Source organism: Chlorocebus sabaeus, chromosome 24, assembly GCF_047675955.1.
Source record: "Chlorocebus sabaeus isolate Y175 chromosome 24, mChlSab1.0.hap1, whole genome shotgun sequence".
Lineage (NCBI taxonomy): Eukaryota > Metazoa > Chordata > Mammalia > Primates > Cercopithecidae > Chlorocebus > Chlorocebus sabaeus.
The window spans coordinates 1048983-1063103 of NC_132927.1; the positions used below are offsets into that span (position 1 = coordinate 1048983).

Below are 14121 nucleotides of genomic sequence, written 5' to 3' on the forward strand. Positions count from 1 at the left end.
CTTATGTTGAAACCTAACCCCCAAGGTGATACAATTAGAAGGTGGAACCTTTGAGAGGCAGTTTGGTCACGAGGGCAGAGCACTCACGAATGAGATTAGTGTACTTGTAAAGTGGCTGAAGCGAGACCCCTCACCGCTTCTACCATGTGAGGGCATGATGAGAAGGTGCCATGTATGAATCAAACAATGGGCCCTCACTAGACACAGGATTTGCCAGTACCTTGATCTTTGACTTCCCAGCCTCCAGAATTGTAAGAAATAAATTTCTGTTGTATATAAATCACCCAGTTGATGGTATTTTGTTATAGCAGCCTGAATGTACTAAGAAAGTAGTATCATTTTAGTTTTCATTTAAAAATTCCCTAGGAATTAGGAGTGTTAGAATATGGAAGGCAGGGAGGTAGAGCAGAAAGAGCACTGCATGAAATGAGGTCAGGATACCTGCTGCTACAAATCTGCTGTATGACCTTGAGCTCTAAAGTCACAGCTGCTCCACACCTCAGCCTCCTCTTATGTCTATAAAAAAGTCTCCAACTCTAAATGCCAATGGATAAATTTAGGTGTCAGAGTTGTTAAAATTTAAAATCTCCTTTTGATATATTTTGTGTTCTTAATATCTCATGGAAAGAGTTCTCTTTCAACGCTCCGCATGTAACCTACTCAACCTAAAAAATGATGATAATAAAATCGTGACTGATACCAGGGAGATATAGTATCAGTATATCTCCCTGGTATCAGTCACGATTTTATTATTTATCAACAATAATAAATAATAAAATCATGTATTTTATTTTTATAATACTATTATATAATAGTATTATATTATAATAATATAATAGTATAATACTATGTATTACAAGACCTGTGCTCCTAAGACCCAGACCTGAGCTCCTTAGGTAGTAAGGATAGAGGCAGCCATTCCCTCCCAGTGAGAGATATGCCACATGGCCTTTCTTCCTCCACACACATAGGCTAGTGCAAAACAGGGCGGGTCAATGTTTTTTTCTGCAAGAAATGTCATCTGAGGATGTCTGAGTGTGGGTAACGCTCTTGTCTACTGACTCACTGCCTATGGTGGGGCCGTCAAAGCACTGCACTTGCTGCAACATTGTGCTTTTTGGCAAGGGAAAGTGAGCAGATCTGATTCTGTGATTGCGGTCACTTTCCTAAGGTTAACTTTGCCTGAAGTCAGGAGCTCAAGAAAGAACCACACTTCCTCAAACCAGGCTCACCAGAGTGGAGGTAGGGGAGTCAGTCTGGGGGGGTGGAGGGGAAAGGATCATTTTCTATCTGCACTGTAGACGACAAACACCTGCATATTTTGAAGTCAGGGTTATACAAAAGTGATTCACTCACTTTTGCACCTGGGTCATTGCAGGAGTCCTGGAACAAGTTAGAAGGCCAAAGACCCTTTTCTACTGGACTCTACAAAGGTGTGCCAAACTCTCCAGCTGGGGTTGGGTGCCCTTATTCAACTGGCAGCTCTAGGAGCTGCCACCTGGCATTGCCATTTTCTGCTCAGGACTCTGCCATGTGTTCTGGCCCCCACTTGTAAGCACAACTTACTCCTTCTGAGTCAACAGAGCCATGCTTGTCTAGTGGGTAGAATGCCTGGGTTCCATCTCTGAACTCTCCCCTCACCAGCAGGCCTGGCTGTGGCTTGTTCAGTAAAATGACATCTTCATGGTCAGCCTATGCTAGCAGGTCCAAATCAAGAGTCCTAGGCCCTGGGAAAATAACCACACCTTATCTAGAGAGGTCAGTCTGCTTGTTAGGAATACTGCCAGCGCCAGTGATTCATAGGCACACATCCCAGTTTCAGACAACTGCAAGTCTGGCCATGACACTCTCCAACTCTCATACACATTAACAGACACTAGTAACCCCTCCTCTTCCCTCCAAGATTACCTAAGGGAGGGGAAACCAAAATAAACACAAGCTGTCCATGCCTCACCTCTCCCGAGTGAAAGCAGGTAACTGCTGGAAATACATTTTCCCACTGGTCAAGCCAGAGACCCCTTTGCCTTTGGTGGCTGCATTAGTTTCTATCCTGATAGGTCCTGTTTCAAGGGCTGATCTGTGTTTAGATAGTATCAGCATTTAGCAGGAGGCCCTCCCACCCCCTTTCCCTTCGGGTTTGGGAGGTACAAAATCTTCTCCTCCATTCCTTCCCTGTCCCTGTGTTGAGGATCCTCAATCACCAGTATCAATTCTCCAATCCCTTAACCATGCTCATTATGTGACTGAATAGGGCAGGGTCAGTAAAAAAAAAAAAAAATATATATATATATATATATGAAAATGATTACAAATAATAGTAATTTAGATTTATATGCACTACATACTGTGCTAATAGCTTTGAACTCATTCAATTCTCTGAATACTCTAGGAGGTATGTACCATTCTCATAAAGAATAGTGCTCTATTTTACTGATGAGAAAACTGAGGCTTAGAGAAATGAAGCATTTGCCCAAGGTCACCAAGATGGTAAATGACAGAGCTATACTCAAACACAAGATGTTAACTACTATTCCATATTGCTTTCCCAACTACCCAGCAAACTTGGCCACAGTATCAGGGAAACAGGGCTACCAGGGTCAAGAATTGAGGCCATCTGGTTAGGTGATCCAATCCAGTGTTTGTACAGCCCCCTCTGGGAGGGACGCCTACGTGGATGACATCCAGGTATTGTCTATTCCACCTTAGGAAGAGCAATTTCACAATCTTCCTTGGTAACCTGGTTCATGGTTTAATCATTAACCTAAATTCTTGTTTTAGCAGAATTTTATCAGCGCACTATTGATTGCTCTATTCTGTGTGGGAAGACATGAAAGATAAATGCCTGTACTATCACCCTTCCTAGAACTGAAGACTGTTATAAAGTTATTCCCTTTAGCCTTCTCTACCCAACTCAGTAACTTAAATGTTTCCCCACATTTCCAGTACCCGTTCTCCCATTGAAATCACGGAAGCTGCTGTTGTTGTTAAAGAAGTTGACGCTATAATGCCAGCATTTCCATGTCATCATTATCTCTGTGTCACAGAGACTGGAGAAAGGAGGAAGGAACTAGGGAGACCTTAAATCCAAGTTCACTCTCTCTGCATCTGCACCAACAGCAGCAATCTGAGGCTCTGGCCTCCAGCAGGGCTGTCTGCATTTTCAGGCAGATCTGGCCAATTCTCCCTGAAGGAACTTGAAATGGGCCCCACAGGCAACAGTGCATTAAGACCCTGTCACGACAGAGAATGAATAAGACGACAAGACAGGGTTGCACAAAGGGGATGCAGGAAGAGGAGGCAGGAGTCATCCACTCAGAGCTGGATCCCCAGCTGGACCTGAGCGTGAGCCTCCAGAAGAGGTCACCGCAACTCAGCTGGGGATATTTTTCTCATTGCTTTTTAGGTTATCCATCTTTGTTTCCTCAGCAGAAGTGGGGTTTCTGTTAAAGCCAGTTATTTTTTTTTTTCCCAAAAGGTCACCTGAAAAGGGTATTTTAAGGGCCAGATCGTAAGTCTGACATGCCAACACAAGTCATCAGCAGATGTTGTTTCTGGGAGCCTAAATTCAAACCACTAACCAGAAAAAAACTGCCCTTTGATCTGAAACACAAGAACAGTAATAAATCCTCTTTATCACCTGACCAACAGGGCCTCTCTTTCCTTTGGTTTATGACTGCCTTAGATAGCTGGCTGCCAATAAAAACTGCCCCTTTCCCTTCTAAAAGGCGCAGTTCTCGGCCAGTATGAGAATGTGCAGAGTGCGCACTCAGTCAAGCAGGAAATGCCCTTCTCTGGATGCAGGGGCAGCAGGGAGTATTGCTGGCAGCTCAGCGCTGGTCCGGTCAAGCTCAGAGCCCCAGAATTGAGGCCCTGAAATAACAACCCACCCCTCTCAGAGGGAAAACTAGCCCCGAGGTGCATAGTTCCCTGGGACTAGGGCTTGCTTTGTGTCTGGTGAAGAGATAAGGACACAATGGCAGACTCAGGATGAGAAAGGGACAGGATGGAAAAGCAAGCACCAGCAGCCTCACGTCCTCCATGTGTTGGCTAAGTGGGGCAGGGATATTCGAAGACCTGATCTCTTCTCCCCCGCCCACTATTCTGTGCCTCGATAATTGAGCCCTAAACTTCTGAGCAGGAACTAAAAATGGTCCATAGTTCCTAAAGATCCAAGATCAGAAGGTCAGAGAAACGGATGAGGACATCAGAAAAGAGCCAAAGAAACCAGGTACAAGAAGAAATTTTCCACGACTCAGGTGTTTAGTAAGTAGCAGATGGGAATTACATAAAGGGGAAATAAAAAGCTCAATTTTGTATCTCATGACAGGAAAATACTGAAATAAAGTTTCTTGGCACTGTAGCTCCCCAACACCCCAGAGCTGAGAAGCCCGCCCCTCTCTTGGCCCACCTTGTGCGCAGTTTCTGCAAACTGCTGGGCACTGTTCTTCAGGTCTTCTGTTTTCTCCTCTGCTCGGCCTAATCTCTCTCCGCGCTCATTCAAGGCCTGGCTTGCCTTCTGCACTGCGCTGGTCACGCTGTCGGCAGCTGAATGGAGGATGCTGTTTCCTGAAAGGAGGAGACCAGGAGCATCAGAAGCTGGCTCGGCTGACCCACAGTGACCAGACTCCTGCAGGGTGAGTACCCTGTAAGAGGAAGGCAGGTCACACTGCAGAAAGCCCGCTCGTCTAGTGTCTAGGAAACAGGCCGACAACATTTCTTTTGAATGGGTTTGACTGACGCACTTGCAGCAAGAACAGCCATTGACTGCAGGACCTAGGAAAATCCTAAATGCTTCTTTATAATCCCATCACTAACACGCCAGTTATTTCCATTCTGCCAGTATCTGATGAGGCTCAAAAGGATGGGGCCTGTCTGGATTTACAACTTGGCTTGCAAAGGTAAATGAAAACATTGACAAGTTTACAGAATTAGGAAAGTTCAGTGAGACATATCTGGATCTTATGTTATTTTATTTTGACCTGTGGTTTTGGTGAATAACCATAGGAAAACTGGGACCACAGAACTTTTCTAGACAGAATGCTCTATATATTCCTTCCAACTCCTCTTCTTCATTTTACCCCTTCATCCAGCAAGTAAAGAACACCCCAAAATGTACAGCTTCATGTACGAGCTATGATCCAGTCTCAAAGCACAGAGTAGATGTGTCTGCTCCCAACCTTGAATTCTGTACCATGGCTCGGATGGTTGGGACTCCTTACCTCTGATCTCTAGTATGTGAAACACAGAGCCTCAGGACCACACTTAACCAGCAGGTACAAAACAGTGATAGAAACCAGCCCTAGAAGAAACTTGGCACTTCCAAACTCAGGAGTGGTGATACCAAGAAAGTTGAAAGCCATTGCATCTCAAAGGGTCACACATTCCTGACATCCCATTTGCCAGGATTGGGCAGCAATATTCAATAGTGAAGAACTTGCCGATGCATAAATCACTGAGAAATAGCAACTTGCAAAATGACAACCAAAGGAAATTTATAGCTGTATTTTGTTAACATTGAGTGTGAGATATTTAATGGCATTTTATATAACGGCTTTATGCCTTTGAATAAGTTTATTACATCATTTAACTTTGTACCTGGGATGGATACATCCAGCCACAGACAGCTTTTAATAGAAATGCAATTTCCACTGGTCTCAGTGGCAAAGGTTTCTTAATTTCTCCTCTTTGGGCACTGTCTGTGGTTTGTGGAAAAGGATCTCAGGCAAAGAAAGTGCCTTGACTGGAGGAAGCACTTAGTAAATGTTTTTCCATTTTTCTTCTTTAATGATGGATTTCAAGGGATTCAATTATGCACTAAGGGGAGGAGAATGGGGTTAACTCAGTGTTACTCAGTTGCATCAAGCACTACATGAACCAAGATAAATCAGCACAGATAAACAGGGAGCAGAGGAAGTGCAGGTTCTAGGTAAATCTGGTTGAATGCAAGGTTGGAATGAAAGGTCTCGGTCTTCAGAACAGATTTAGGAGGAGAAATCTTGGTCCCCTTTGCTTTCACATCATACTCATAACTATGATAATAGCCTATCCATATGCTCAACACTTGAATAGCACTTTGCAATCATACAGCACCTTCACAAATATTATCTCACTTGATTGTCACAATTCTACTGACAGGATTGAGACTAGCAGAGGTTAAGAGGCTTGCACGAGACTGTATCACTAGGGAAGTGACAGGGACAGAACTTGAGCCTGGTTTTCCAGTGACTTTTCCTTATTCTCTACCTTGTTCTTTGCAGATACGGTGCTGGTCCAGAGAAGCAATCACTAAGACAGAATTGTGGGCAGACTGGTATACAGATAGGTTTTGACAGGTTATTTCTCAAGGTAACGCCTGACCGTTTCTGTCCTCAAGGTACTCCTCTTGGTAAATTAAGAGTTATTACCCATGCCACATCGAAAGTCAAGTTTTCTCAAAAAAGGAAGAGGCCAATGGGGTGGAACAGGAAGATGGAGAAGGGCGCAGAGGAGTTGGGAGAGGGCACAAGAAAATCTCCTTTTTCTGTCTCCTTCCATTTATTCACAGCTTAGCCACCAGGGGACTGGGAAAAGATATGGCAGGGAAGCTGCAACTTCACCACTAGGAATAGCTGCCTTACATCAAAAGGATTTTAGAATTAGCTACTATAAAATTAAGAGGGTGTATAACCAAGACTTGCCTTTTCCCACTGGAATTGACCTGCATGATCTTCACATCGTGTTTCTGGAATGAACCCACTACACATAAGCCTTGCTGCTTTGTTATTTGAAATTAATCTTGCACATGATGTCAGGTAACATCACACTCAGTTTTATATGATACTGTTTAGCAGGAGTCATTATAACTCATAGAGAACTAGGTGCTGTCTTCACTGTTGAAAGATGACATTGCTGACTACTGCAAATAGGAAATCCACCTTGTTATTTTCAGGCATCAGGATGAATTTGAACAAATTTCATTTCCTCAGTTGAAATAACCTCTTCCAGTTTCAATTCTACCCACATTTTAGGCCAAGTTAAGTCCCATCACCTTTATTAAGCTTCACGTCAATTCCAATCTCTCCCTCCACTCAACTCCCTAAATAATATCTATATCCTTCTTGGTTACTTAATTAAGTACAATCACGGGCAACTCTTCTCCTACTTGACTTTTTCACCTGTAGATGCAATGACTTCCCAGCTGGATTACAAATTCTGAGTACATCATTTCGCTCTGTTGACAATTCCCTAAATCTTTAATATTTCTCTTCTATTGACCAAGATCTTCTGCTGACTTATTTTCTTCTATCTGGGATCCTCTTGCTCAAACTATAATCCCAGGGTTCTTCCCCTCACTCTCTTCTCTTTTGCATTCTACAGACTCTCTCTGGAGCAATCTCATCCAGCTCTTGACTTCCATAACCAAATCCTTATCTTTCACTAGGTCATGCTGCTGAGCTCCAGGCCCATAGGTTTTCTTATGGAAAACTCCAACAGAATGACCCAAAATTATCTTGAGTTCAGTAAGTCAAAACCTCATCTCATTATCTTTTCCCTTCACACCTGCTTTTCCTTTGGGTCCCCTGCTTAGTGAACAACCCCAATATCTGCCCAAGTCCTTAATCCAGCCAGAAATCTGGGAGTCTAGTCTAGACACCTTCCTCACAACTAAAGGTCACCTCCTATACAGCTCTCTACACTTTGCCTCTTTACCAACCTCCTGCCTCACATATACACACAATCTTTACATCTATGACAATTACTAGAAATAAAATTGCTGGTTCAAAGCACATATAGGCTCTTGGTGTATGTTGAAAATTGCTTCCCTGAAAGATTTATTCAACATTCAAAACCATTCATGAAGTACATACTATGTGCCAGGCACTATTATGTTGACACAATTGGCAGAATGACTTTAAGGGAGTGATTTAATTTGTCTGATCTGTAAAATGTGGGTTGCATCATTTACCTCAAGTGCCTACTGTGGAGATGAAGATGTACATGCAGTGTCTGCAGGTACTCAATGGAAGTTTGTCCCTCCACCCCCCTTAAGACTACATCTTCTATGTAACTTTGAAACAAATGGCACATCACACCCAATTCCATTGCATGTCACTCTCTCTTCTCGACTATCTTGGGTCTAAGTGTTTTGAAGCTTGCAGAAGATACTCCTTACATACCTTTGTATATCCTGCTATGTGTAGCACAGCCTGTTGCTCAGAGAGGGAGTTGAACACATACTTATTAAATCACACATGTTTTGTAAATAGGACGCCTAACTCAAAAGTTGGGACTCATCATATTGTGCTGAATTAAATCTGGAAATAAAGCAGCCTCCTGAGGCAGACGGCATAGTAATTCTTTCTAAATAGACAGGAAGCACATTAATACTCAAATTTATTCAAGCAGTCTGAGAAGCTGTCAACCATGGCAAATAAAGTCAACTACTTTTGGAATTAGTCTCTGGAGAGTACAGCAGAGACCAATCTTGCTTCATTGATCTTGTCTTAATATCAGTTTCACTTAACGTGTGCTTTTAAAAATATATATATGCTGACATCTTTTACGTTAAGTGATTTAGAAGACTTCACTGAGAGAGCAACTGGAGATAAAGCTATAGCATTGTGTTCAGTCACTGAGAATACAATGAAAAGAAATTTAAATGTATAGAAAAATGAGAGAAAAGAGTAAAGTATATTGAGAAGTGATAAGTGAAGAGAAAGGAGGAAACTTTTTAAGAAGCACATAAAATACACCAACAGTTCAATTATCAACATAATTTCATTTGATCACGCTACACATCAGGGTGTATCTTGGTAATTAAAATCCTTAATTCTATTGCTAGTAAAAGGCAATTTCAACAGAATTTTCAGCAGCTACTTCTATGAAATACACATAGAGATATTTGAAATGTAAAATATTCATCCTGTTTGGAAAATAAGGCAGCAGGAAAATAATCTAAAATATAAATGATAAATATATGCCTATCTATACTCAGTGCTGAGTCAACGTGCTCATTTAAGAACACTCTTTTAAAACAGAGATTTCTTAATAGTTTTGCTTGAACTACTTCTATTCCATAATCAATTTAACCACTTAAGAATAACTATCCAATAAACCCCACTTATCTAAACTAACTTAGAGGAAAACCAATTTGAATTTTGGGAAAATATGTATGTATAAAATAGATAAGGGTTCTAACAAACACAAAAATTGGCAGGGAGACCTATTATATTTAATCTGTTTATAGGCCAGGAACATTAGTGATTCTCATATAATCTGCCAAAAGTATTCAATAATAATTTATTCTTTGCGTAGATGAAGTAGGCCCTATTCTATTCACATCTACTGAGTTATTTTTCTTAGCAAAGTTATTTTCATGGGTAGTACATAAGGTACAATTAAGTCTTGTTTGGTATAAGTGACATGCAAATTAATTTCACAGGATACAAAAAGGTAGGATTCACCTGAGACGGTGTTTTTTTCTTTTTTTTGCTTTCACTCTGTGACAATTTTATTGCTCAGTGTTTCTACCACTAGAACACATATTAGCAAAAGAAAAGTTACATAGAGATCTGGCTCCCTGACAGCCTGGTCTCCTTTCAGTCCCAAAGCCACTCAGTGCCACTTAGACACTGTTCTGCTTCCTGTGATGAGTGGCTCTACTTCTGCCCCATCCTTGGTAATTCAGTTGCATGATAATCATGATGCTTCAAAGGAGGCTCTGTTTAGTACTGCGACTGTCACTAAATATTTTATAGATGAATAGTAATTTAAATAATAATGACGATACTAGCTTTTACTTCTATGAACAGAGTGATTAAATGCAAAGGCCTACCCGATGATAGAAGTTGGTTCTTAATCCACAAAGTCCATTAATTATCTGTGAACTTAGGCAATACCAAGCTCTTTCTATATTACACTGACTAATCAATACTAAATCACATTGAGAGGTGACAACCTGCTAGTAGCCTTCGCTCACTCTCGGTGCCTCCGCAGCCTCAGTGTCCACTCTGGCCACACTTGAGGAGTCTTTCAGCCCACCGCTGCACTGTGGGAGCCCCACTCTGGGCAGGCCAAGGCCGGAGCTGGCTCCCTCTGCTTGCAGGGAGGTGTGGAGAGAGAGGTGCCAGCGGGAACCAGGGCTGCACACAGTGCTCGCGGTCTAGCCTGAGTTCAGGGTGGGTGCAGGCTTGGCGGCCCTGCACTTGGAGTGGCCGGCAAGTGCCGCAGGCCCCAGGCAGTGAGGGGCTTAGCACCTGGGGCTAGCAGCTGCGGAGGGTTTGCTGGGTCCCCAGCACTGCTGGCTCGCCCGTGCTGTGCTCGAATTCTCGCCACCTCAGCTGCCTTCCTGCGGGGCAGGGCTTGGGACCTGCAGCCCACCATGCCCACGCCCCTCCACTGGTGGGCTCCCGTGCGGCCTGAGTCTCCCCAACAGGTGCCCTCCCCCTTTCTGCGACAACCGCCCAAGGGCTGAGGAGTGCGGGGGGCAGCACGGGACTGGCGGGCAGCTCTGCCCACAGTCCTGGAGCGGGATCCACTAGGGGAAGCCAGCTAGGTTCCTGAATTGGGTGGGGACTTGGAGAACTTTTATGGCCAGCTAAAGGATTGTAAATGCACCAATCAGCACTCTGTGTCTAGCTCAAGGTTTGTAAATGCACCAATCAGTGCTCTGTGCCTAGCTAAACTAGTGAGGACTTCGAGAACTTTTCTGTCCGGCACTCTAGGTCTAGCTAAAGGATTGTAAACGCACCAATCAGCACTGTGTCTAGCTAAAGTTTTGTAAACGCACCAATCGGCACCCTGTCAAAATGGACCAATCAGTTCTCTGTAAAATGGACCAATCTGTAAAACGGACCAATCAGCTTTCTGTAAAATGGACCAATCTGTAAAACGGACCAATCAGCTCTCTGTAAAATGAACCAATCAGCAGGATGTGGGTGGGGTCAGATAAGAGAATAAAGGCAGGCTGCCCCAGACAGCAATGGCAACCTGCTTGGGTACCCTTCCATGCTGTGGAAGTTTTGTTCTTTCCCTCTTTGCAATACATCTTGCTGTTGCTCACTCTTTGGGTCCGCACTGCCTTTATGAGCTGTAACACTCACCGCGAAGGTCTGCAGCTTCACTCCTGGAGCCAGCAGTGGCAACCCGCTCGGGTCCCCTTCGATGCTGTGGAAGGTTTGTTCTTTTGCTCTTCACAGTAAATCTTGCCGCTGCTTACTCTTTGGGTCCGTGCCGCCTTTATGAGCTGTAACACTCACCGTGAGGGTTTGCAGCTTCACACCTGAAGCCAGTGAGACCACGAACCCACTGGGAGGGACGAACAACTCCGGATGGGAGGAATGAACAACTCCAGACGCGCTGCCCTTAAGAGCTGTAACACCACAAAGGTCTACAGCTTCATTCCTGAAGCCAGCGAGACCACGAACCCACCAGAAGGAAGAAACTCTGGACACATCTGAACGTATGAAGGAACAAACTCTGGACACAACATCTTTAGGAACTATAACACTCACCACAAGGGTCCGTGGCTTCATTCTTGAAGTCAGCGAGACCAAGAACCCACCAATTCTGGACACAACATCACTGCATTTCAATGTTGGACAACCTCTACTATCCTCTTTTAAGATGGAGATTCTTCCAAAAAGTTAAATTTCATCCATACTTTTGTGGTAATGACTAACCAGAAAAATTCTTTTAAAAATTCTGGTTACATCAAGCCTTTCCAAAAGGAAGAGCTTCAGGAGTGAAGCTGCAGACCTTCACGGTGAGTGTTACAGCTCATAAAGGCAGTGCGGACCCAAAGAGTGAGCAACAGCAAGATGTATTGCAAAGAGGGAAAGAACAAAACTTCCACAGCATGGAAGGGTACCCAAGCAGGTTGCCATTGCTGTCTGGGGAAGCCTGCTTTTATTCCCTTATCTGACCCCACCCACATCCTGCTTAACCCAAGCTGGGCAGGATACAGTGTGAACATCGGTCAATCACAATCACAGAACAGCTACCATACTAGGTGGCAGGTACTATGGTAAGATGTTACATTCCTCGAAGGGAGATATTCTTAACCTTATGTTATAGTTAAGGAAACACATGCACAGGGAGGTGAAGTAGCTTACCCAAGATTAGTCACAAATTGACTCCAAAGCTCTTAACATCTATGTCAGCATTTGCCAAAATGGTTCTGTGAGTTACAGTGCTCCAAGAAAAGCTCAGTTCTATGACAAAATGACTTCGTGAAATGAGATCTAGCCACGTTCCTTTATTGCAGAACTTTGGAAATCTTTAATGTGTTAATGTAAATTGAATGAAAAGGAGGTAGGGGTGAGAGCAGGAGAAGTATGGTATGTAGAGCTTCCTAAACATATTTACTCATAGGGTTTTTTTTGCCGAGTATCTTAGTAAGGTGAAATTTTGCAGAATTTGCGCTCAGAAATGCTACAATAGACTACACTGACTCCTAAGTTAAAGGAGTCCTCATCAATTTAGTAATAGGTCATGTAATTACATTAAAAAGGCTTGCTTTATAGAGGATACAGAACAGATAGCATGCTCAATGGCGGTTTCAGAATTATCTTTTGTCTCAAGTTGGCTAATTTCAAGGACCAAGAAACTTACTTGTTTGTTGCCTGGAGCTGGATGACAAAGAAAAATGGACTCGGTGCTCAGGAATACTTTGTAAGCCCATAAATGCAAAAGCCTACTTGAAGGACACCTTGGAATTATCGATTGCTGTTGTTACCAAGCGAAGAATGGACCATTCTATTAGGTCTTCTTTTAGCATTGTGAAGGTAATGCAGTGGAACCCCAGCCTATTCCCAAGTCACAAGCATGTCTGCCCCAGAGGCTAACTAAAGCCTCAGAAAAAAGCCCAAAGCCCGCTCCCTGTCGTATAGACAACTATGAGCTCATACACTCCTCTCAATTCACTGTTTCACTATTCTCATTGACAAAGGTCAAACATTTAGAATTTTATTCAGGTATCTTTAAACAATTAAATTCAGGATATGCATAAACACTCACGGGTATCTTTAGGATTTACTTAACCTTGGTTCTTATGAATAGTTACAGGGTATTAGGAGAATGAATTCAGTAATACTTCTTTTGCGACTGTTTTGTTCAGAGATGATCAGACTCTCAAAAAACACGCAACACTTGTTCTGAGGTTAAAAACCTAACGTGGCCTTAAATTTGGTAAAATGGATTTTGTTCTGTCTTGGGTTATGTTTGCTGACAAACCAGCTATGATGTACAGGTCTCTACTTTTATTACAGTTGGAAGCTAGGGACTTTTGCTCTAATACTCTAATAACTGTAATTTCAAGTCCTTATATATACAAATTGAAAACTCTCTACACAATGCTACTGGTTAAAAAGCAAATTCTGTTCAACATACTTGCTACTTACCAGCTGTGTTACCTCGAACAAATTACTTACCCTTTTGTGCTTCAGTTTCCTCACCTGTCCTAGGGATTGGTCTAGTATCTATCTCATGAGGTTGCTGTGAGGAATGAGGTGAAGTGCAAATGGGGCATTTAGAACAGTGTTTGGCCCATAGACACTGAACCTTAGCCATTGCTAATGAGATAAACTTGTTATCTGGCACTGGAGAGTCTTTCTGTTAAGCTCTCTACTTAGCTCATCTTTCTTTCCCTACTCTCATCACCATGAACGTTCGTGAAGGAGTCGTCTCCCCTATTGTTACTCTCGTATGTCACAATTGTTTTGAACTTCCAGTGGACTACCGCACCCCATGCTAACAACACTGTTCTCTCAAACTCACCAATGACCTATCAAGTGCATTGCCTATTTTAAGTTTCCTCCAGTTGGCCATGGGACCACAAATTGACTACTTCCGAAGGCTGTTCTTTCTGTTGGCTTCTAAAACACATTATTTCTTGATCCAGCCCCCAACCCCTATCACTTTGATTCTTCCTTAATTACCTTCCTGATTAGAGATACAAAGTCAGAAAGGTCTAGGCTTGAGCCTGACTTTGCCAAATATCAACTATGTGGCCTCAGATAAGTTACTTAATCTCTATGAGCCTATGCTTTTTCATTGGTTTAATGTCAATAAAAAACAGTACCTATTTTTGGCCGGGTGTGATGACTCATGCCTGTAATCTCAGCACTTTGGGAGGCCCAGGTG

The 14121-nt window shown here is 42.9% G+C and overlaps 1 protein-coding gene across 6 annotated transcripts in view; it reads right to left on the reverse strand.

Annotated features, from left to right (window-relative positions):
• STXBP6 (syntaxin binding protein 6) overlaps positions 1-14121 on the reverse strand; it is a 255205-nt gene that overhangs the window by 5391 nt on the left and 235693 nt on the right. For all 6 annotated transcript variants that reach the window (XM_007986356.3, XM_073010863.1, XM_007986357.3 and 3 more), the window contains one exon: positions 4409-4566. In XM_007986356.3, coding sequence (XP_007984547.1) covers positions 4409-4566 — 158 coding nt within the window. The remainder of the gene's footprint in view (positions 1-4408; positions 4567-14121) is intronic.